Raw genomic sequence first — 22,457 nt, 5'->3', positions numbered from 1 at the left:
TGAAGTGAAAAAAAAAAAGATGGAAAACTATATGTAATAGGATATAATTTTTTATTATTTTATATAAATAATATGAGAGTATATTAAAATATATAAGCAAAAATATAATATGTTCTTATTTATCTGGGTGGTGAAATTCTTATAAATTTTCTAAAATGAACAGAAAATACTTTTATAATCAGAAAAAAAACACTGTTAAAAATGTTTGCAAGTAACCTTGTAAAAAAAATGTGAAATTTTTTAATATTAAAATCAAAAAAAGTGTCATTAGTACTGTTCTGAATCTTGCAGCCAAAAGCAGTTGCCGTAATAACGTCAGATGTTGAGAACTATAACAATGCTTGAATTTCAGGGCCGGGGAGATAACTGGTCAATATTATGTTCACCCAAGACTGTCAAATGAGCTCTCTACAAGATAATAACATGGCAGGCCACTGCTACCAGAATATAGATAATCAATTGCCCTTCTACCTCCTCTCAGTGGTGTCACCAGCTACCTCAATATTTTCATTACCCGCTTTCTTCCAGTTAGCAAAACCAGCCCCAAGTCTTTGGTCTAAAATATAGAAAAAGCTCATCAAACTCCTGTTCACCAAACTCGCTATCATAAGTCCAAGCTTCCCAAATCATCCTTCAACATAAAAATGCTCATTTGATACTACACTGCATAGCCTCTAACTTGGTCCCACCATCTATCCCTCACTTCCCTCCTAAACACTATGTGTTGGAAATCATGCTCCATCAGCAGCGGTAGAGACCAATGGTTAAGCTTGGAACACTGGCTGAAACCAAGTTTGCCAGCCCTGTCACTAACAGCTGTGTGACCACAGGCAAACTGCTTAACTTCTCAATTTCCTCATTCATAAAGTGGGATTTATAATAGTACCTATAAGATTATTGCGAGGTCCATGTGAGTTAATCGTGTTTTAGAGTTTAGAACGTTTGCTTCTGCCACATAATGAGTGTTTGATAGTTCATTGATTTTGATTAGAAAACTCACCTATAGTCTCAAACTAAAACCTTACCTGCTCATTCCCTGAGGACATGGCTCTTACTGAAGTGCTCCCAAGTAAGGCTATTTTTTCTTCCACCACATGTGTATAAGACATTGCATGGAAGTGAGGTTTCTTCTTGCTCCCTAGTGCAGTTTCCAACCTATCTCTCCTCATTCCTCTTCCAAAGATCCCATCTTCCTTGAAGCACATGTCATCATATCTTGCCACAAGCTGTCCTAGTCACACTGCCTCATCCACTGATGTCACTCACAGGCTAAAATATTCCCTTCACCACCACTTCGATCAGCATTCTTGGCAACTTCAAATCCCTTAGGTAATACACCCAACAACATTATCTCACAGTTCTTTGGCCTACTTAAAACCAGTCTCATTTTTGTTAAAAGGAAGGAGAAGAGGGAGATGGGAGGGGGAGGAGGAGCGGGAGGAGGAGGAGGAGGAGGAGGAGAAGAAGAAGAAGAAGAAGAAGAAGAAGAAGAAGAAGAAGAAGAAGAAGAAGAAGAAGAAGAAAACTACTTCATCTTCATGCTCCCAGATCCAAACTATATTGCATCTATACCCACAAATTCTGTGGGGGCGGGGGGGTTCTGTTAAATTAGAAGTGTCACTGCTTCTATCTAAGGCCACTCTCTCCACTTTCTCTCTCAGTCTCATCCCTCCCTAGTCTCCTTCTCTAGGACTTCACTTCTAAAAAAAATCTCCTCTCTTTCTTATACCATCAATCTAAAGAATCTACTTGATTCTTCTCTTTCCCTCACACCTTTTATCAGCAAGTCCTTACAGCTCTATCTCCAAAATATACCTCAGATCTACTGTTCACCACCTGTGATGCTACTGTTTAGTCCAAGCTGCCTCCATCTCTCTTCCGGAACAAAATAACAGTTTTCTCACTAGTCTCCCACCTCTATTTTTAACTCTTATAGCACAGTCCATCTTCTATATAGCAACCAGTTATCTTTCTAAAATGTAAATCATATCATGTCATATCTCCACTTAAAGCTCTCTCTAAAGCCTTCCGACTAAAATTAAGTCCAAAATTTCCATTCTAGACTACAAGGCCCTAAACAATCTGGCTCCTGCCTACCTCTCTGTTATTATCTCCATCCTCTTTTTCATTTGCTGTATCTGGCTATCCTGCTTCTTACCATTCCACTAACACGTCAGCTAATTTTTCATGGCTTCTGCACTTGCTTTTGCTTACAATGCTCTTCTCTCAGATCTTCTCATGGCTCACCTTTCAATATTCACATTTTAACTCAAGTGTCTCCTTCCCAGCCAAGGCCAATTACCCTCAAGCATATTGTCTCATCGTCTCCACAGCACTTATCAGCAGCTGAATTTTTTTTTTTTTTACTGTCTCTATCCTTATCCAATGTTAACTCCTTGAAAGTAGAAACACTTGTCTTGCTCGCATCTATCAATATATCCTCCACACACCCAGAACACCCTTCCTGGAACATCAATGGCAGTCAAATATTTTTGACAGACTGACTAAAGTCTCATAATAATCAGGAGTATACTATATTTTTCTCCTCTGGTGTTGAGGACCAAGTCTGACATGCCTACTGATATGTTAAGCACTTCACAGAGAAGGACAGAGAAGAAATAAAATACTGTTACTCTTAAATAATTCAAAATCCATTTGAGGAAGAAGAGAAACTAACCCAAGATACTACAGAAAACTACACTTCTAACCCAAGATACTAAAGACAACTACACTTGACCCTTGAATAACACGGGTTTTAACTACGCCTGTTGACTTATATGTGGATTTTTTTTAAATAAGCATGTACTACTGTACTACACAATCCAAGGTCGGTTGAAACCATGGATGCAGAATTGCAGAAAAAGAAGGATGACTGTAAAGTTATACAAGGATTTTTGACTGCGTGGAGGGGAGGGTGAGCACCTCTAACCCCTGTTTACAAAGCAAACTATCATGTATCATACATTAGGCTTACATATGTAAACACAGTAGAATTAGGCAGGAGAGGAGCCCTTAGAGAAAAATAATTCCATGAGGTATGTATCATTTTACAGATGAGGAAACTGAGGTTCAGGCAGCTTAAACAATTCACCCAAGGTTAAAAACTAGGAAAGGAGTCAGGTTCAAACAAGTCTCTTGATGTCAAAGCCCATTCTTCTCTTAGGAACCTGTTTCTGCCACTTCCTTATAAGAGCTGGCAACTATGAAAGGTACATCTCACAGAAGTAAGACTGAATAATATCTGCCAAGGACATCTAGAAGACTATAACTCTACCAATATTAAATGCTCAAAGTGCTTGGGTCTTTGGGTCTTGAAAGATAAAACAGATCATCAGTCCCCTGAAAAAAACACAGCCTATTACCCACAGGACACTAGGACTGATGAAGTAATGTACACAAGAGAAAGATATGCAATTAACAAAGGGATTTTTAAATTTTATTCAAACTATTCTTAGAAATGGAATATTTTAGGAAACTTTCCATAGAAGCTTCCTGCCTCACTCAGATCCAAGCTAGCCACTCTGAATGAATTAGTTATTAATTAACTGTATGGGAAAAGGATGTGTGTTTACATGTGAGTGTGCACAGACGTGCATGTATGTGCATGTATTCATGTATTTGTATGTGGGAATGAGCTGTTATCAATAAATTTTTGCTATTAATATCTTATGAAAATAGGATGAAATTTATGGAAACGGATCTTTTTAATGGAATGAGCATGAAAATTAGGAAAGATTACAAAGGATAAGCACAGAGGGGAAATAAGCAAATAGATGAACAGGGCTATGTTAAAGATTAGGAGAAGGGAAAGATTAGATGTCATGGGACTTAAATTTATTAAGAAGAGTTTATATTACTATTTTGGAAAATAAGGAGTCACTTTTCTGTTTTAGAAAGTGTGCTAATGTGGTCACAATGGCTATAGAGGTAAACTACTCTAATAACTTGAACGTAATGTGTTTAAACTTAATTGTTGTCATGTTTCATGGGAAAGCCATCTTGTAATGACATGCAAAACTCTCCCAACTGGACTGAGTTTGTCAAGGGCAAAATCCACATCTGATTCATCTTGCATTTCCCAGTGCCTAACAAAGTGTTTTGAGTGCACTTTTTATTGAGTGCACAATTTTAGTGGGGTTTTATTGAGTGAACAATTTTAGTGTGCAAAATTGAGTGCATAATTTTAGTGGGGTTCAATAACTAATGAATTTGAACTGGACTAAACTGAAGTATATTAAATTTATTTGGTCAAATTGAATTAGAATGGTCGGGATGGGAGCTACTAATTATCCTCACAAATCACTTTTATTCCTCCATTTTAGATATCAAAATATACTTAAGTAACTTCTGTTTTGCTTACAGTGAGCTTAGAGTAATAGCCTTCTTTTTACACTTTTACTGTCTGCACTTTACAAAGAGGCTGTAATGTACATAGCAGAAGTATAATCCACTACTTTACACATAGATGAACCTGAGTCATAGGGAAGCATCACGTTATTTTTTCACAGGGTTACTCTTACATCACTGCCACCTAAAAGTGAGTCAGTGGAACAGAAGAGATCTGAACTCAAAGTCCAAAAGCATTACTTTCATCACCAAAGTTCATCTTAAAAGATTCAATCATAAAAGAAAAATTATGTAATGTACAAATAAACATATTTGATAGTCAAAAAAATGCACAAAGATGACTGCTTTTGGCAACAGAAATTCCTGTTATTGCATCCTTTTTTCACATAAAATAGAGAGCATGGTTCTTTGAATGTACAGAAAACAAATATATAAGCAAGGGTAGGGAATCTAACATGATTCTGAAGAATATCCATCCTCAGTTACATTACTCTATCTCTACTGCTGCGCTTATTATTTTGATAACTGATATTTGGAGTATTTTTCTGCTTGTCAAAGACAGCAAGTGGGGCTTGTCTTAAGTTTTAAGGCTGTCTTAAGTCATCTTCAGTAGTTCACTTAACTTTCTACCACATATTTTTTAACTTCATTTGTTATCACAGTGTTTCATTTCACAGTAAACCAATTTGTGAAGGACACAAAAGGTATTTATTTTACCAGTTCAATCAAGTTTGTTTTCTAAACAGGTTTGTTTTAAAAAGTGAAACTTGTTTTCAGGGTCATTTGTGTTTCTCACTTCGTTTGTTGATACTGTATCAGAAACTTATTTTTCTTTTTTTTTTTTTTTTTTTTTTTTTTTTTTTTGTGGTACGCGGGCCTCTCACTGCTGCGGCCTCTCCCATTGCAGAGCACAGGCTCCGGACGCGCAGGCTCAGCGGCCATGGCTCACGGGCCCAGCCGCTCCGCGGCATGTGGGATCCTCCCAGACCGGGGCACGAACCTGTGTGCCCTGCATCCGCAGGTGGACTCTCAACCACTGCGCCACCAGGGAAGCCCGGAAACTTATTTTTCAAAGCAAACAAAACTAGTCATCTAGTCAAATTTCAGCAGCTAATACTGCATAAAAATGGAAGACCTGATTATTGAATAAGGTTCTAAGGAATAAAAGAGTCACACATTGATTTTATTCTTCTCTAATCAGAGTAGTTAAACTAAAAATTTGCAAAATGATGTCTCATAATATGAACTACTAAAAAAGGAATGCCAAAATTAATCAAATGTCTTAAGTTAGCAAAAGAACTCTGTCATCTCAATCAAATCTTTCAATTACCTCACATCAGGTGTGGAAATAGTAAGATGTTCTCCCACAGCTTATATATAAAATGAGTGTGTATGTATGTGTGTATACATGTATGTGAGCATGTATGTATATGTACATTGTGAGGCTGTGTGCATATATACATATGCGTGAGGGTATGAGTATGTGTGTATTTCTGGTCACTTTTGGGGTCTTAGTAAAAACTCTTGGCATATGTAGAGTGTGCTCAGGTTAATGATATAACAAGCAATATACTTAAGCAGTTTAAGGATTAACATGTCAGTCAGCTCACCTTTCCAGGTAAGCAGGTGGAAATCAACAAGTATTTCCATGTCCTTAAAGATAAACAAGAAAGGAATGTAATTCCTTACTTACAACACAGGACAAAGACTAAGAAAATATTTTATTCAACCTGGTCAAGAAAGCATGATGATCTGTCTTGACTTTCACAACTCAATGTATTCAACAAACCAAGACATCCATTCTACCATATAAATACAATGCTAATAACATCAGCTGGTTAACATGACATCATATATTATCTAACATAAATGCACTATTATCATCCTTTCTTACAGCTTTATTGAGATATAACTGACAAATAAAATTATGATAAAGTTTACATTATGATGATTTTGATACACATAAACATGTGAAAGGGTTCCTCCCATCAATTTACACATTCATTACCTCACATATTTGCCTTTTTTTTTTTTTTTTTTTCTTTTTGGTAAGAATGCTTAAGTTCTCCCAGCAAATTTCAACTATACAATACAGCGTTATCAACTTTAGTTACCATGTTATACATTAGGGCCCCGGGACTTATTCATCTTATAACTCAAAGTTTGTGTCTCTCCCTATTTCTCCCACCCCCCATTATCCCTTTCCTTCATCATTAGAAAGAGACATAATAAATTGTAAAAAGGGTCCCCAAGTAAAGACTTGAAAGAATCCCTGCTAAAGAAAGCAATTTTTGCAAGTGAATGACTACAATTGATATCTGTTGAGGGCCTATATATGCCAAGCATTATTCTGAGTGCTTTATAAATATGCCAGCTAATTCTCATAACTATCACATGAAATTAGTATTCTTATGATCTCCACTTCACAGAGAAACTAAGAAGGAGGACAAGAGTTCACTAAAGGAATTATCCATACCTCGAAGTGATTAGAAAGAAATAGTGGTCAGTCACTACAAGTCTTACCCAGAAGAGGAAGAGATTTAAATATATTATTTACATATATATATATATATATAGAGAGAGAGAGAGAGAGAGGATAGAGGTGGTAAGAAGAAGGAAGGAACAATAACTAAAAAAGGAAAAAAGAATCTGACATCTACCAAGCACTTCTAAATGCAATGCATTTACAACAGTCATATAATTTTAACAGCCCTATAAAGAAGGTATTAACTCTATTTTACACAGGAGAAAACTAAGGGTCATAAAGGTTGAGTGGCTGTCCTAAAATTCTGAACTCCAATCTTTGTGACTCTAAAGTCTATGCTCTTTTCAATAAGCCATGCTGCAAGGGAAAATAAAAGTAAGGCAGGAATGGGGTAAAGGGATAATAAAGAATGTGAACCCAGAAAAAAGAGAGATGTACCAGTTTTTGGAAGTTCCTTGATGGATACTGGATACTGGGAGCCATGATGCTTTTAATCTAGAATGCAGGGCTGTCAGGAGCCAGAATGGCTACTTGATTTCAAGAATCAGTGCCCTTGATCCCTCAACATTACTCTTCTTGCCTATCCCATCTCATGGTCAGCGAAGCTGCTATGAGAAAAAGCAATGGCCAACTCACCTAGATGTGCCAGTCTCATACTGAGCAATTGCAGAGTGCATACAAGTGGCCTGGCCTAGCTCAACACACAGTCTATGGACAGCTTTACTCAAACTGAGATGCCAGTCCATCACTGTATATATGTTATATGGCCACAGCAGAAGCCAGGAGAACATTTTCATATCAATGTGAAGGTAGGCACAGTTCAGGAGTGACCATAATTTTACATTTCAGAATGACAATCAGGAGAGCCATAAATGATGTCTCAAAACTTCAAAGTTTCCTGATAATTCCAATATATCATTTTTGACTGAAATATCATGGGTACAAGTTGAGAATCTTTTCCATCAACTGAGATTAAAAAACAAATATCCATTTATTCAATAATTTGTTTATTAACATTAATATATTTTATACTATATTGGCCAGATTTATCAACTTCTAGTGGACTTTATCTTTTTTTGGGGGGTGGGGGTCGTGTGTATCTGTGTGCGTATGTGTTTCATGTCAGTCCCCTACCAAAATCACAGCTTCTTGATCTCAGGTAAAATCTGCCTCAAAACATACTGGGGCCTCCAGGCTGGCATGGGTTAAGGAAGAAAGTTGGACAGCTAGCCTGGCCAGGGGCCTAGGTGACGTGGAAGTGAAGTGAGGTCCAGGGTGACTCAGGCTTGATCAGTGCCAGCACATGTACAAAAGTAGATTCAACCTGGTGGTGACTTCCCATTCTGAGTGGCCCACATGAGCTGAAGGACACTCCAGTTGGAAAAAAAAAAGGGATGTTTCCCCTCCACAGAAACGGGGCTTCCAATAATTTCACTTAATTGAGTGGATTTGGATCCAAGATATGAGAAAGGGGATATAAATCAGGAAACCAAGACAGAAGCCAAGTCTGGACAAATAAAATAGGAGGTTACAGGGAAAGCTATGCCCAAAAAACATAGACATTTAAGTTTGGAGGAGCAAAACAAATTTCAAACTAATGGGCAGGTGGGGCAAATAACACTGCTCTGATTTGCTTGTGGCTTTATTTGGAACTGACCAAGAAACTCAGAGGTACTGAGGAGAGAAAACTAATGAAACTAAAATGACAATACTACGACTTTTTACAAAACACTTACTAAGTACCAGTAGTATAAGGGTTTACATATATTATCTTAATTCTTACAACAAACATATGACGTAGGTCATTTTCTCTTATCAAGCCCCTGTAGACTTTGAATATAACAATATTTCCTAGAGTTCCTATAGACATTGAATATAAAATATTTTCAGTCATAATAATCTAAGGAAGGGGATGAAAATTCTGGAACATGGTTGGCAGTATTTTTCACCAGCATTAACTAATTTGTAGAGTCATCCTCACTAATATCCAGCTGCTACTTCTGAGATGCAGTATTTATTATAATTCTAAAGGTTACATTAAAAAGCAGCAAAGGGGGCTTGCTGGGTGGTGCAGTGGTTGAGAGTCCGCCTGCCGATGCAGGGGACGCGGGTTCGGGCCCCGGTCCAGGAGGATCCTACATGCCGCGGCGCGGCTGGGTCCGTGAGCCACGGCCGCTGAGCCTGCGCATCCGGAGCCTGTGCTCCGCAAACCGGAGAGGCCACAACAGTGAGAGGCCCGCGTACCGCAAAAAAAAAAAAAAAAAAGCAGCAAAGGTACTCCCTGCTGGCACCGTGGTTAAGAATCCGCCTGCCAATGCAGGGGACATGGGTTTGAGCCTTGGTCCGGAAGGATCCCACATGCCGCGGAGCAGCTCAGCCCATACGCCACAACTACTGAGCCTGCACCCTAGAGCCCGCGAGCCACAACTACTGACCCCACGTGCTGCAACTACTGAAGCCCGCGTGCCTAGAGCCCATGCTCCGCAACAAGAGAAGCCATGGCAATGAGAAGCCTGCGCACCGCAACAAAGAGTAGCCCCCACTCACTGCAACTAGAGAAAGCCCAGGCGCAGCAACAAAGACCCAACGCAGCCAAAAAATTTAAAAATTAAAGATCAAATTCGTAATCTTGGCCTTATTACCATCACACTGAAATCAACTGGACTTACAGATCATCAGTATACACAGCACACAATAACACAATTTCTTTACACCTATTTTTAAATAGAACAAGGTAGACTCCTAATATTGAAACATATAAAATGAAACCACAAAAACTATGTCAAAATGTGCTGAAATTTAAAACTGCAAAATCATGAACAGTCTTTGACTTACTCTATGTTGAGAGCTTCAGTCACAGAACACATGCAAAGGTAAATAAAATTATGACGAGTTATACTAAGCTAGTACAAAATAAAGAACCAAAGAAAACTAAGGAAACCCTATACTCAAAGACAGGAACTGAATCAGCTACAAAGTTAACAGTCCAATTACACTTATGTAACAAAATAGGTAAGAATATAATCAAGGACAGATGGAATGTTGCCAATCTAATGCCAAGTTGGCAAACTAAAATTCAAAAGCATCATTTTGTAAATTGAGACTTGAAAATGTCACAGATGTCACATCTGAATTAACCTTAAGTGGCAGTCCAAATAACTAGGAATGAAATCTGTAATCTCATGTTTTATCAGCAGTGGACAACTTCCATTTTATGGCAGGACAGATGCAGACTAGATTACCAACAGGCTGCTCAAACAAAATTGTTTTGTGTTGAATTAGGTGAACACAAGCAAAATAAAACACTTTAGATATGCACTGATTTTCAAGTTCAAGTTTCATGGTTATAGATCTCTGTTTGATTTACTTTACCATCAGTGGCTTAGACTAATGTGTTGAGTGAAAGTGTATTATACTAATACATTATTTATGTTGCTATAGATATAGCTGAAAAATTAAAAATTTTATTATCAATACATCTTTTTCTGAAAAGCATCCTCAGTACCATAACATTTAATCATATATTCTGGGTAAGAAGCACTACCCTCCCCTTTCAATTCCAAGAAATAGTCATTTGTAGACTTTTTGCTCATCAGTGGAAGTGAAAGCGTTACCAAGAAACGTAAGACACTGCACAACTCTTAGAAAATGAAATTAACATCCTTATTAGACAGTAAAGGCTTGACAATTAAATTACTGTTTGATATATGGAATTTAATAGAAACTGAATTGAATTAATGAAATAAGGCAGATGATGTGTAATATTTAGCATGTTAACTCAAAATGCCCTTCTTTAATATAAAGACATGGAAAAATTCTTATGCTTTACTCTATAAAGTGGTAAATATCAGGCTATAAAAGTGTACACACATTGCAGCAATTTAAAAAAAATATAAGTAGGGCTTCCCTTGTGGCGCGCAGTGGTTGAGAATCTGCCTGCTAATGCAGGGGACACGGGCTCAAGCCCTGGTCTGGGAGGATCCCACATGCTGCGGAGCAACTAGGCCCGTGAGCCACAACTACTGAGCCTGCGCGTCTGGAGCCTGTGCTCTGCAACGGGAGAGGCCGCGACAGTGAGAGGCCCATGCACCACGATGAGTGGCCCCCACTTGCCACAACTAGAGAAAGCCCTCACACAGAAACGAAGACCCAACACAGACAAAAATAAATACATAAATTAATTAATTAGAAGACGCTCTTTTAAAAATATTTATATATATAAGTACACATATGAAAAGATTAAAAATAAATATACAAAATGCTAGTAGTAATTATATCATGGTGGTAAACAATGATTGATTGCTTTTCTCATCTTTTCCCAGATACTTTTTCTAATTTGATTACATTATTTCAATAACAGAAAAAATATCAAATAAAACTAACTTATGAAATAAAAAGCTGATTTTGGAGACAGACTGCACTTGCAAGGTCTATTTTCTGCTTCTAAGTATCAGCCTTCTTTTAAAATGCTTTCAGCTAAGTTTTCATATACATCTATCAATGAACTCTGCAGGAACATTGCCCATCAGCTCTCCGTGCCAGAAAAAAATTTTATAGAAAATGTAAATATATTTTTTAAATTCTGTGTTTTTATTACTTCTAGTCTTTTTACTCAGTTTACTCCTTACAACGCTCTTTAACCCGCAACTTGGTTTAGTGTATTGTTGCCAAGGCTGATGAGATAGATGCAGCAAGGAAAGCATTAGCAACATTTTCAAAAATCTGGTGCAAGCCAATTCAGAAGGAAAATTCACACTATTATTAACCAATTTAGTCATCATTGTGTTACATCAGGTTAAGCAACTAATGGAAAATATAACAATATTATTGTTAATCTCACAAAGAATATAGTAGTAACTTTACAAACACTATAAACCATACCAATTGAAAGTCTTGTGTGAGAAGAGAAAGAAAAGAATGAAAATGGTGGATTTTACTAACCTATATAAAAAGGAATTGGTAAGATGGAGAAGGATAGTATGTGATTTACATGTTGGAAGCAAAATGAAAACTAGGAGACTGGGTAAAGTAAGGTTTTTGGAAGTACTTATATGCATTTTTGTTACATTCATAGTGGTGTAAGTAATAGGCACTCAAAAAGCAAGAGAACAGACACAACACCTATAAAAGTACTTTGCAAATTCAAGTTATGGCTTACATATTAGAGAATGACTAATCTAATTGCTAGAGTTTGGAATATAACGAATATATTCACCGTTGGTTATATATCAAACTCATCTCTAATAGTATTACTGCCTGTGTTTGTGTAAAAACCATTTTCCATATGCTTTCCCACGGTTGTCTCTGTTGTTCTTTTCCCGAGTCCACTGAGGTAGGTGGATAACTATCTATACACAAAGCCAAGTTTATCATTGGTAAGACCAAAACAGTTTTCTAATCATCCAATGTTCATTCTATTATATCACATCGTTTCCAATTGCTTTAATGTCTCCAACTTATGTGATTCCAGTACACAATAGACATTCAATAATTATGTCATAAATGAATGAATTTTGATCTAAAAAAGTAAATTAACATTATAAGGCATACAACTGAGAGTAGAGGTGCCCTATGCCTCATTAGTACACCATGTGATCAATATACCACATCATAATAATTAACTACAGCTTGACCCTCTCCAAGGTTTCTTATTCCTGTTTGCTGAAAGAAAAAGCCTCTTATTTATTCTATGTAGCTGTGTCAAATAATGTGAATATGTACTCTGAAAAAATATAATTCATTCATCCTACTCAGAAGAACTGATATTGTTGTGCCTAAGTGATAGACATAGCTCCCCCAAATTGAGAATAAGGTCAAATCCAATCTCGAAAACTAAAATTTTACTACATACTAAGAGATCCAAAGAGTAGGGAATAAACTTTAAGCTGTCCTTGATTTAGCCCCTGGGTGGGTTCATGATGCCCACCTCCCTAAAACCAAGTTTGAAAAATTTCTTGGTTTCCTTGCTCTAAATAGTACCCAAGTAAAGTTAGCCTGGGGCTAAATCCTGAATGACCTTCATTCCAAATCTGGACATGTAGATATCAGCTTGTTTCAATTCAATAACCCCAATGTCCTTCAAATGTTCTATTGTAATAGTGCTGTCAGTATATTAGCACATTCTTTTACAAAAATGTCAAATATTCTCTCAGTTTGAGGGACATTTCAAGCTGAACAGTGAAAATCATAATATTGTGTACACCTCTCCCACTGGAATTTGAGAGAGAGAGAGAGAATCACATAAAGAAGGTCTGCGGCCCCAAAACGCAGAAATTTCCCTGCATGAAGTCTAGAAAAGCTTCAAGTAGAGGTAGGATTTAGGATATTTTTTGGATGACAGGCCTCCAGTATGGCCAAAATGTATTGTATCCTTTACTTCCTTCTAAAATAAGGATAGGAGGGACTGAGACGTTATTTAAAAGTTTAAGAACCACCTTTCTAGTAAAGTAATACTCAAAAGTGTTTTTTTTTTAAACCACTCAGATTTCTACCTCCAGCTCCAATTCCAGATCCCAATAAATATACCACACTGACCCTACCCTACCTCTACCTTTCCCCACCCTCCAGCCATCCCTCCATAGTGAGGCTGCCATTATTATTGGAATGTGCTACAATCCTCAAATCTGTTGGGGTAGGAAAAAAAAAAATTTAAGAACCAAGGTGAGGGGAGAGGGAGAAGGCCACATGTCCCAGGCCTAGCATTGACAAAATCCTCCTATTTACATGATTAATACTATTCCCAAATTAAGCTACACAGACATTGTATTTCCATGATGGTTGTTAAAGCATTAATATGTTATATGTATATGTTGAAAACAGTCTATATTATTTTTATAACCTAGTTCTGGCATTTCTTCACATTTTAATATAATAGGATCCTCAAAATGTAGACCTGGATTTCTACTCCAGGGATCCCTCTCTCTCTACCTCTTAAGAGGTCCTTTTTAGAATCACTGGTCTAGTTTCTCGAATTGAAGCAATCACAAAGCCAAAATAATGGGCACTGAGATTGGGAGCACTCAATGAAATACCAAATTAAACTTTTAAAGGGAGCACTTAAGGGATTAAAACTGTAGTCTATAAAATATAAATTTATTCTATTTCTGAGATGTCTGCCAGCAAAACATGAAGTCCCAGAAAATCCACAACAACAGTCAATGGAAGACTTGAGCTGCTAGTTGTGGAACTTCAAGCAATTCCCTCAACTGCTCAGTGTCTCTATTACCTCAATCATCTTAAAGAAGGGGCCTCAACCAGCTAGTCCCTTCAAGGTCCCTTTCAGTTTTAAACTCTATTTTAAATCCAATAATTATAGAGGTACTAAAAGTTATGTTCAATATATAAATGTCTAATAATTTCCAAAAAACTAAGAACAAAGGAACCTCAAATATAATTCTTAAACATTAAGAAATATCTTATAATAATTGTAGGATGTCATCAAAATGGTCCCCTTTGGCTTGTCTGTCATTTGCTTCAAATAAAGCCTGAGCCACAAGAAAACTATTTTAACACCCTGAGAAGATTAAATAGTTAATCCACTGGGAAACCAAGTTCAAAGACAGAATTCACAAATCCGCTCTCCAGAGAGAAGCACTGAAACTAACAAACATCCATTTTATTTTTAATAAAATTATTCTACTGATACACTGAATACAAATTATGTCATCTAGCATGCATTTTCATTGATGTATTTTCCTTCCTAATCTGAAATTTAGATAAAAATCATGTCTAATGTTGACAGAAAATAACCATTTATAAGTCAGGGTCACACAGGGAAGCTGTAACATGTCTTACAGGAAAACATCCATAATAAGGGATATTCCAAGTTCACTTCTTTGAGGAGAAATAGATGAGAACTGGAAGATTGGGCAGATTATGAAATTAACTACCAAGATAATTTCTGCTTTCATGGCTTCACTAAACTGGAATTTCTAGTGCATCATTTACTACCCCATAATTATGCACCAAAATATTAACTAATTAGCAGGTAAGAGCTCAAGGGGTAGTAATAAATAGACATGAAATCTGAACTTCTGTGGAGTTCCAAATGACAATCAGACCTACCACACTATAAATGTAATAAACCTTATCTGAAGAAAAAGTATCAACTCATATTTAAATAAATAACTTCATTGACTTTCAGCTCACATCATCTACAAGCTCTTTAGTCTCCTCTCTTTCATTTCCCTTACTTTATGATCCAAATGTGAAGACATACAAGTAGGGCATACATGTTATATCATACAAAGATAGAAATAATATCCTTCTAATGCACAGGCTTTGGAGTTCAATTTTTGTATGAAATATGCTTGGAAGTAGGACATAATTTTTGTTTTTTAAATCACTGTTCTTGGGGAATATATGAACTAAAAAAAATGCTATATTGGGGCTTCCCTGGTGGCGCAGCGGTTGAGAGTCCGCCTGCCGATGCAGGGGACTCGGGTTCGCGCCCCGGTCCGGGAAGATCCCACATGCCGCGGAGCGGCTGGGCCTGCGCGTCCGGAGCCTGTGCTCCGCAACGGGAGAGGCCACAGCAGAGAGAGGCCCGCGTACCAAAAAAAAAAAAAAAACCAAAAAAAAAAAAAAAAAAAAATGCTATAAAAAATAAGAGACAAAAACTAAACTGCAACAATTGTCTTTAATTTCTAATTGTGCCATTGATATGTTTAGTGTTAGGTCGTACATAGTTTGTGCATTTAAAAAGAGCTTCACACTGCTAGGTCTAAGCTCCATGAAAGCAGGGACCATGTCTGTCATGTATGTCGTGTATCCTCAGTGGTAGGAAAGTGTCCAGCACATAGTAGGCACATGATACATGTCTGATGCATAAAGAAAGGAATAAACAAATGACCAACAGCAGATAACCACCTGTTTCCATGAAATATTTCTAAAAGCCTTGCTCATCTGCCTCTACATTCTCTAAACATTAAATTGTTTCAAATAATTTACCTCGTGTATATTCGTGTTTCAGCTTGAAAGATCCTTATTACATTGAAACTAGTATGTGAAATATTGGGTTGGCCAAACAGTTTGCTCGGGTTTTCCCATAACATCTTATGGAAAAACCCAAATGAACTGTTTGGCCAACCCAATATTTTGAAAACATTTGGAAATATTTTTAAGAACAGAGAAACAGGTTCCAGAAGCTTGAGTTTGAGTTCCAATTCTGGTATTTAGTGGCTGAGAAACCTTGAACAGGTCACCTAGTATCTTTGAGACTCACTTTTTCATCTGTATAAGAGGGATAGTATCTATCCAGCCTACCTCATAGGGTTTTAATGTAGATTAAATAAAATACTGCATATTTGTATTACAGCCAGAATTGGACAAAGAGACCACAAAAGTCTGAATGTTTCCTCTTAAGTAACAACAGCACCCACGATAAACATATTGTGGGAAAGTCAAGTTTGAAATGTTAAAATAGGTCCTTCCTGTCAATATAGAGGCACCGTTAGTACCAACAGTTTGGCTAACAACAAAAAAATCACATATTTAACAGACTGCATATGGAAAGGTTCTTATAACCCTTAATACCTTTACACTGCCATCTCAGCATGAGGGAAAAGAAAAGTTCAGGGAGGTCACATTGCAAATCAGTGCCAGTGGCAGACCCAAAACAGAGCTTTTAACTATCCAATCAGCACTTAAGCTAGCTGAGCAATGCCACTTCTTAAAAGTGCTGTAGTAAGGTAAAAACACAGCAAATTAGACAACATTACACACTAATCCAAACTCAGTGTCAAGGATATGTCCTGCTCTCTGCCAAAGCCAAGAAAAAAATTGTAGCTCACAACCACATATAGACAATAACATGAAAACACAATGGTCCTTTCTGTATCTCCATTTTCTTTCAGCTCTTGACATATTTTGCAAGCTAAAATTCTTGGGGAAAATGTTTCATATGTTATGTCAGCATTCAGACATAGTGGGAAAAAGGCAAAGCATGAGCTGCCCATTCCCCTCACTTGGCCCCACGGTTGGCGCCTTGCAACAAACACTGTACTTTCCTTCACCACATCATTTCATAAAGTCTTAGATTTAGAATTGAAAATGTTTGAGTTTACTATTTTAAGTTAACTGAATGGTTCAATTCAGCATACTACTTAGATAATAAAAATAGAATATACACTAAAAATTGCTCACTTTTGTAGGTGACATTTATGAACTTACTACATTTTCTAGGAAGTCAGCTACCATCAGTCTATTATCGATAACTTTCTACACCTATGCACCCAGAGGGAAAAAATGTTGCTGTTAAATCAAATCTTACACATACATACGTGCATAGATATGTGTGTATGTGTATATATAACCACTCTATAAAAACAGACACCCAATATTTTGGTATTTTCTTGATCTACAGAAAATACCAGATCTATGATGTGGTGGCTATGAACATTTTTATTCTATACTTCTTCCTCACATTTTTTTAAACTATAGAGCAGCACTATCCAATAGAAATATAATGGTAGCAACATTATATTTAATTTTAAAATTTCTGGTAGCCACATTTTAAAAAAGGAAAAAGAGATAGATGAAATTAAATATTTTATTTAACTCAACATATCAAAACACTATCATTTTAACATGTAATATAAAGATTGATATATTTTTCACACTAAGTTTTTAAAATCATATATATATATGATTTATGAATATATATATTACACAGACAATACATGTCAATTAGGAGGCTAAATTTTCATCAGAAATACTTTCTAAGTATTTACATTTCATAAACTTTACAGATAAAAAATAGGTCCACATAGCCACATTGTTCCAAGCATACCTAGAAGTTTTCCAAAAACTAAATGAAGGACAGCTTTTAAATTTAACTAAAATTAAATTAAAATTTAGTTTCTCAGTTGTGGTGAAACCAAGCAGGACCCTGCAGAGTCTTCCCAGGGACAGACACCCCTCCCCATGTCCCTGGCCTCTTGTTTGTAGAAAAGCTTTAGCCTCCTAGGCCTTCCCCAAGTTCCAAAGAGCATATTTAATCAGAGTTATGCAGATACAAAGGAAAAGAGTCAAGCAAGACAAAATAATAATAGTTTTATTTTTATTAAAACAAAGTCAAGGGCCTTCCCTAGTGGCGCAGCGGTTGAGAGTCTGCCTGCCGATGCAGGGGACACGGGTTCGTGCCCCGGTCCGGGAGGATCCCGCATGCCGCGGAGCGGCTGGGCCCGTGAGCCATGGCCGCTGAGCCTGCGCGTCCAGAGCCTGTGCTCCGCAACGGGAGAGGCCACAACAGTGAGAGGCCCGCGTACCGCAAAAAAAAAAAAAAAAAAAAAAAGTTTAAAAAAAAAAAAAAAAAAACAAAGTCAAGGGCCCTTAGTTCCTCAAGGGCTATAGATAATATTCTGAGCCATATCCCTGAGTAGTTTTACAGATACTAAAACCCCCACCAGGTGAAGGAAGTTAACTGCATGCTGACCACAAGCAGGTAGACCCCAGGCCGGTTGGAACCAGAAGGTTGATGATAACTCCTGAAATACCACCCTGTTACCTCACCACCAACCAATCAGAAAGATATCCACAACTGATCACACATCCTGAGACCCTCTCCCTCACCTTGCCTTTAAACACCCTTCCCTGAAAGCCATCAGGGACTTTGGGTCTTTTGAGCATGAGCTGCCCATTCTCCTTGCTTGGCCCCAGAGTGGGTATGCCTTGCAATAAGCTGTACTTTACTTCACCACAACCTGGTTTCAGTAAATTGGCTTTGCTGTGCACTGGGAAAGTGGAACCAGGTTTGGTTCAGTTACAGTATTAATCATAATTCAAGTGCTCGATAGCCACAGGGGGTTAGATAGCGGGGCAGGGAGGGTGATCTGAATCCATACCTACCACAATGAAAGATACCCTACAGAACACCTCAGATATACTCTGCCAAAAGGCATTTTCAGAAATTGAATTTAAAATGTTCTTCCTAAATGAGAAACTTTCTGTTTAACTTCTTTTCCCCAAAGTTGTATATGACCCATGCACTTATTTTGAGAAACCTAAAATAGAGTCATCAGCTTTAACATACTGATAAGTCTCCATATCTAATTAAACACAAGAACCTCTAGGACACTGTGCATTTACATGAGTAGAGTCAACTCTCTATTATTTGTTATTACATTATTCATTGAAGGGGAAAAGTAAGTCAAGTGCCCTGATCATTTGTGTCTATGTATTGATTTATTTAGCCTGCTGATGAAGTCTATCACAAACTGGAAGGTAAGACTGGAGGTCACGGGAAAGATTAAAAAATCGGAGGAAACAGTTTAGGTAAGTTCAGTTTCCTCCTTTCTGAGCGCTAACTTTTCTAGGAATATCAAGGTATGAATATCCTGTCAAAGTCATTCATTTGTAATTAAACTAGTTCAGAACCAGGAAGAGGCAAGTGACCTTAAGCTAAGTAAAGTTTTGCAAAGCATGTTCTTGCCTCACGCCTGTGTAGATTTAATGGTTAAGAACTTGAGCTCTAGAGTCAAGCTGTCTGGGTTAGAGCTCTGTTTCTGCCACTTGCTACCAGTTTAACTTGGGGAAGGTTACCTAATCTTTCTGTGTCTCACCTATAAAATGGCCATAATAATAACAGGACCTAAGTCAAAGATTGTTATGATGAATAAATGCAATTTCACAGGATGTAAAACATCTTAACACACAGCACTGACCCTGGCACATACTATGTGTCCAATAATTATTGCTATTTTTAACTCAGAAATTAGGACAACAGAGACGGGATTTTATGTTCAATAAATATTTGTTTTAAATGAAAACATATGTCCACACACTTTATAAATGCCAAAGTGCTATATAAGCTATTTTTATCCTATGCAAAGTAAGTTTAGAGAGTCAATCTATTCAGACAATGTATTTAATGGAAAAAAAAAAGATCCTCACAATGTGGCTTACTTCACAACGTGTTTTTATAAAGTCTTTCCCCAACAAACAGACCCACACATATTCCCTTAAAAAAGTGCTAACATGCATACCAAAACCAAGTATAAGTTATTTATCTGTCAACATCACTTTAGGGTGATTCATGACTCTGTTAACCACCACTGCAAGCAGCGTCAGTTTTAAAAGCATGGTCAACAAACTGCCCTGTGATATTCTAGAGAATTCACAGATTAAAAAAATGTTAACTCTCTAACAACAGTTTCTCTGACAGCCAATTTTCTTTTTTGTTTGTTTTCATTACTATTTTATGCTTCTTCTTTACCCTCCTTGACCAGACCTGCTAATTAACAAAACTGCATCTTACTGGGTTTCCTCTTTTTCTCTCCCCTTCATCTGCCATGTACAGTCACTAATAAGCATTAAAAGGCCAAAAGAGAGGTAGTAGCAGTAAACAGGAGAAACAAACTAATCCAGCAATTGGATAAGTAGCCCTAGAATAACCAAGAAGGCCAAATTAAAACTTCAAAAGCTTTATAACAGGTGGTTCTAAACAGTCATAAAACAATCACCTCCATGGGTGGCCATCTCCTGGTCTGTAAAGGGAATGAAAAAATATATATAATTCATTTTATTCTTTAGATGATTAAAGAAACAAAGTATATATAAAACTACCATTTCTATACCTAACCAAGATTTGTCACTAAAATAGCTATAGAAATACTGACATGATAGGATTTTAAGAATAACTTTTCAGAAAGACTACAAGGGTAGAAAATTTTTAAAAATAATTTCTCAGAGGACAGATTATTTTTATAAATCTTTAATGTATACATAAAATGAAACGAACTCACAGACTATAAGAGCTATAAAAGCAACGCCACTTACTCTACCATGAATGCTTCATTAATATTTCAGCGATGATGTTGCAATTTTCCATGAGCAACTGTCAGAGCTCTGCTTCTTGATATGTATCAACAATCCAAATTACATTCAATACTCGTGTATCTGTCCTTGACCAAATTACAATTTTGATGTATGTAGTATTTCAAAGCTCTCACCCAGGCATATGTCATTTTATATTGTAACCACCCGGCTGAACCTCAGTATGTTTCTTTCTCACCCAGTCACCCATATAACCCTTACACTTGCTGAGGAGTTTTCTTCCTTCTACAGACCTAGCACCAGGGAATCTTCCCTTAAATATAATATCCCTTCCAACGCCAGAAATGTCTTCAATACCCACACGCTGGTGCTATCTAGTCCCCGCCGATGCTTAACGAGACGTCCGTTTGCACAGAAATCTAGACCCCCACCATTGTAAGGCTTTGTCTCCTGCCTCCGAAGGCCGGAGTTGCAGGTACACGTCAAGACAGTCACGCTACAAATATAAGAAGAGAACCACAGCCCAGGAGAGGAGCAGCTCCTCCGGGCAAAGCCAGACAGGCGATCGCCCAAGGCGGCCGAACCTGAGGCAACTGTTCCTCGGGGGCGCGACCCGGCTGGGGCGGGCGGCGACGGCTTCTCCCCCTAGAGGAGTCAGGCGCCCCCGGGACCGGGCGCCGCGCAGCTGCCAGTCACCTGCAAACTCCCGGGGCCCGAGGGCGGGAGGTTTCCCAGCCAGCACTCGGCCGCGCGCGCCAGGCCGGCGGAGACCCGTCGCCTCGGTTTCCAGAGCCGCCGGGCCCCCGCCGGGCCACCTCTCAGATCTCCACAGCGCGGCGGCCGGTGCCCCGGGCCAGAGCAGATCCTCGCCGCGCCCGCAGCCCGCCCGCCGCCGCGTCCGTCCTCACCTGACAGCCACCCGCACAGAGCTCTCGTCCGGGGCGCCCCACATGCCGGCGGCAGGCGACAACCGGGCCCCTGGGCCTCTGCACCGCAGAACTGAGGCGCCGCCGGAGCCGCGGCGGTCGCGCGCAGGAGGCTGGAGCTGCAGGGGGCGGACGGCTCACCTCCGCCGCGCTCCAGCCATGTTGGGCGACTGAATGGAAAGGTGGCGGCAGCAGCGGGGAGGCAGAAGGAGGAGGAGGTGATTCACCGCTCGCGGGTGCCCGCCCCTTCTCCCCAGCTCACCCCCAGCACTGGGGCGGAGACGCGGCGCGCTGAATGGCTAGCGCGGCGGCGGCGGCAGAGCCAGCAGGCCGCTCAGGGGCCTCCTGCTGGACGGACGAGTGCGCCCTGCCCCCTCTGATGGGGACGCGGCCTGCGGGCGGCCGGGCTGAACGCGCCACACCCGCCCGGGCTGTCCGGGCTGCTGGTCCCGCACTGTGTCAGCGGCGGCCTAGCTGCCGGCCCCACCAAGCGCTGCCCGGCCTGCGCCCCGCCCTGCCCTAGGCGGGCACTGCCAGGCGCTGCTGGCCCGGAGGCGCGCGGGGGGGAGGGATGCCGGCCGCGAGCTGCCCACGCCCCAGGGCGACGAGCCCTGCGCCCTTGCAGGCTTTTCTGCGAGAATGCCGCGGCTAGAGCCCGCCCTGCAGCCTGCCTCTTTTCTAAAAGCAAAGCTTGATTCCCCAGCGCAGCGCCAGCAATCTGCCAGCTGCCGCTCTGGTTCGCCTTTGTTTCCACCCTTAGCTTATTGTCCTCTCTCCAGCTTGGACTCTGACCCCTATCCCCAGCCCCCTATGAACGTTCTCCTTCCCAGGAGTCAGTCATTCATACTAAACCGGATCCCGGATTTGGCCACTGCCTCTGGGCAGCTGGGTTCTGCAGTCCATCGCCCATTTACCAGCCCGTGTGG

At 39.2% G+C, this 22,457-nt stretch overlaps 1 protein-coding gene across 2 annotated transcripts in view; it reads right to left on the bottom strand.

Annotated features, from left to right (window-relative positions):
- Positions 1 to 21,968, bottom strand: part of KIF21A (kinesin family member 21A) — a 159,586-nt gene extending 137,618 nt beyond the window's left edge. For both annotated transcript variants that reach the window (XM_065887231.1, XM_065887230.1), the window contains exon 1: positions 21,514 to 21,968. In XM_065887231.1, coding sequence (XP_065743303.1) covers positions 21,514 to 21,557 — 44 coding nt within the window. In that variant the 5' untranslated portion in view covers positions 21,558 to 21,968. The remainder of the gene's footprint in view (positions 1 to 21,513) is intronic.
- Positions 21,969 to 22,457: the final 489 nt, after the last annotated feature.

The sequence above is a fragment of the Phocoena phocoena genome, chromosome 11, assembly GCF_963924675.1.
Source record: "Phocoena phocoena chromosome 11, mPhoPho1.1, whole genome shotgun sequence".
NCBI lineage: Eukaryota > Metazoa > Chordata > Mammalia > Artiodactyla > Phocoenidae > Phocoena > Phocoena phocoena.
The sequence above is the reverse complement of the archived record's forward strand: the minus strand, read 5'-3'. Positions and strand labels throughout refer to the sequence as shown.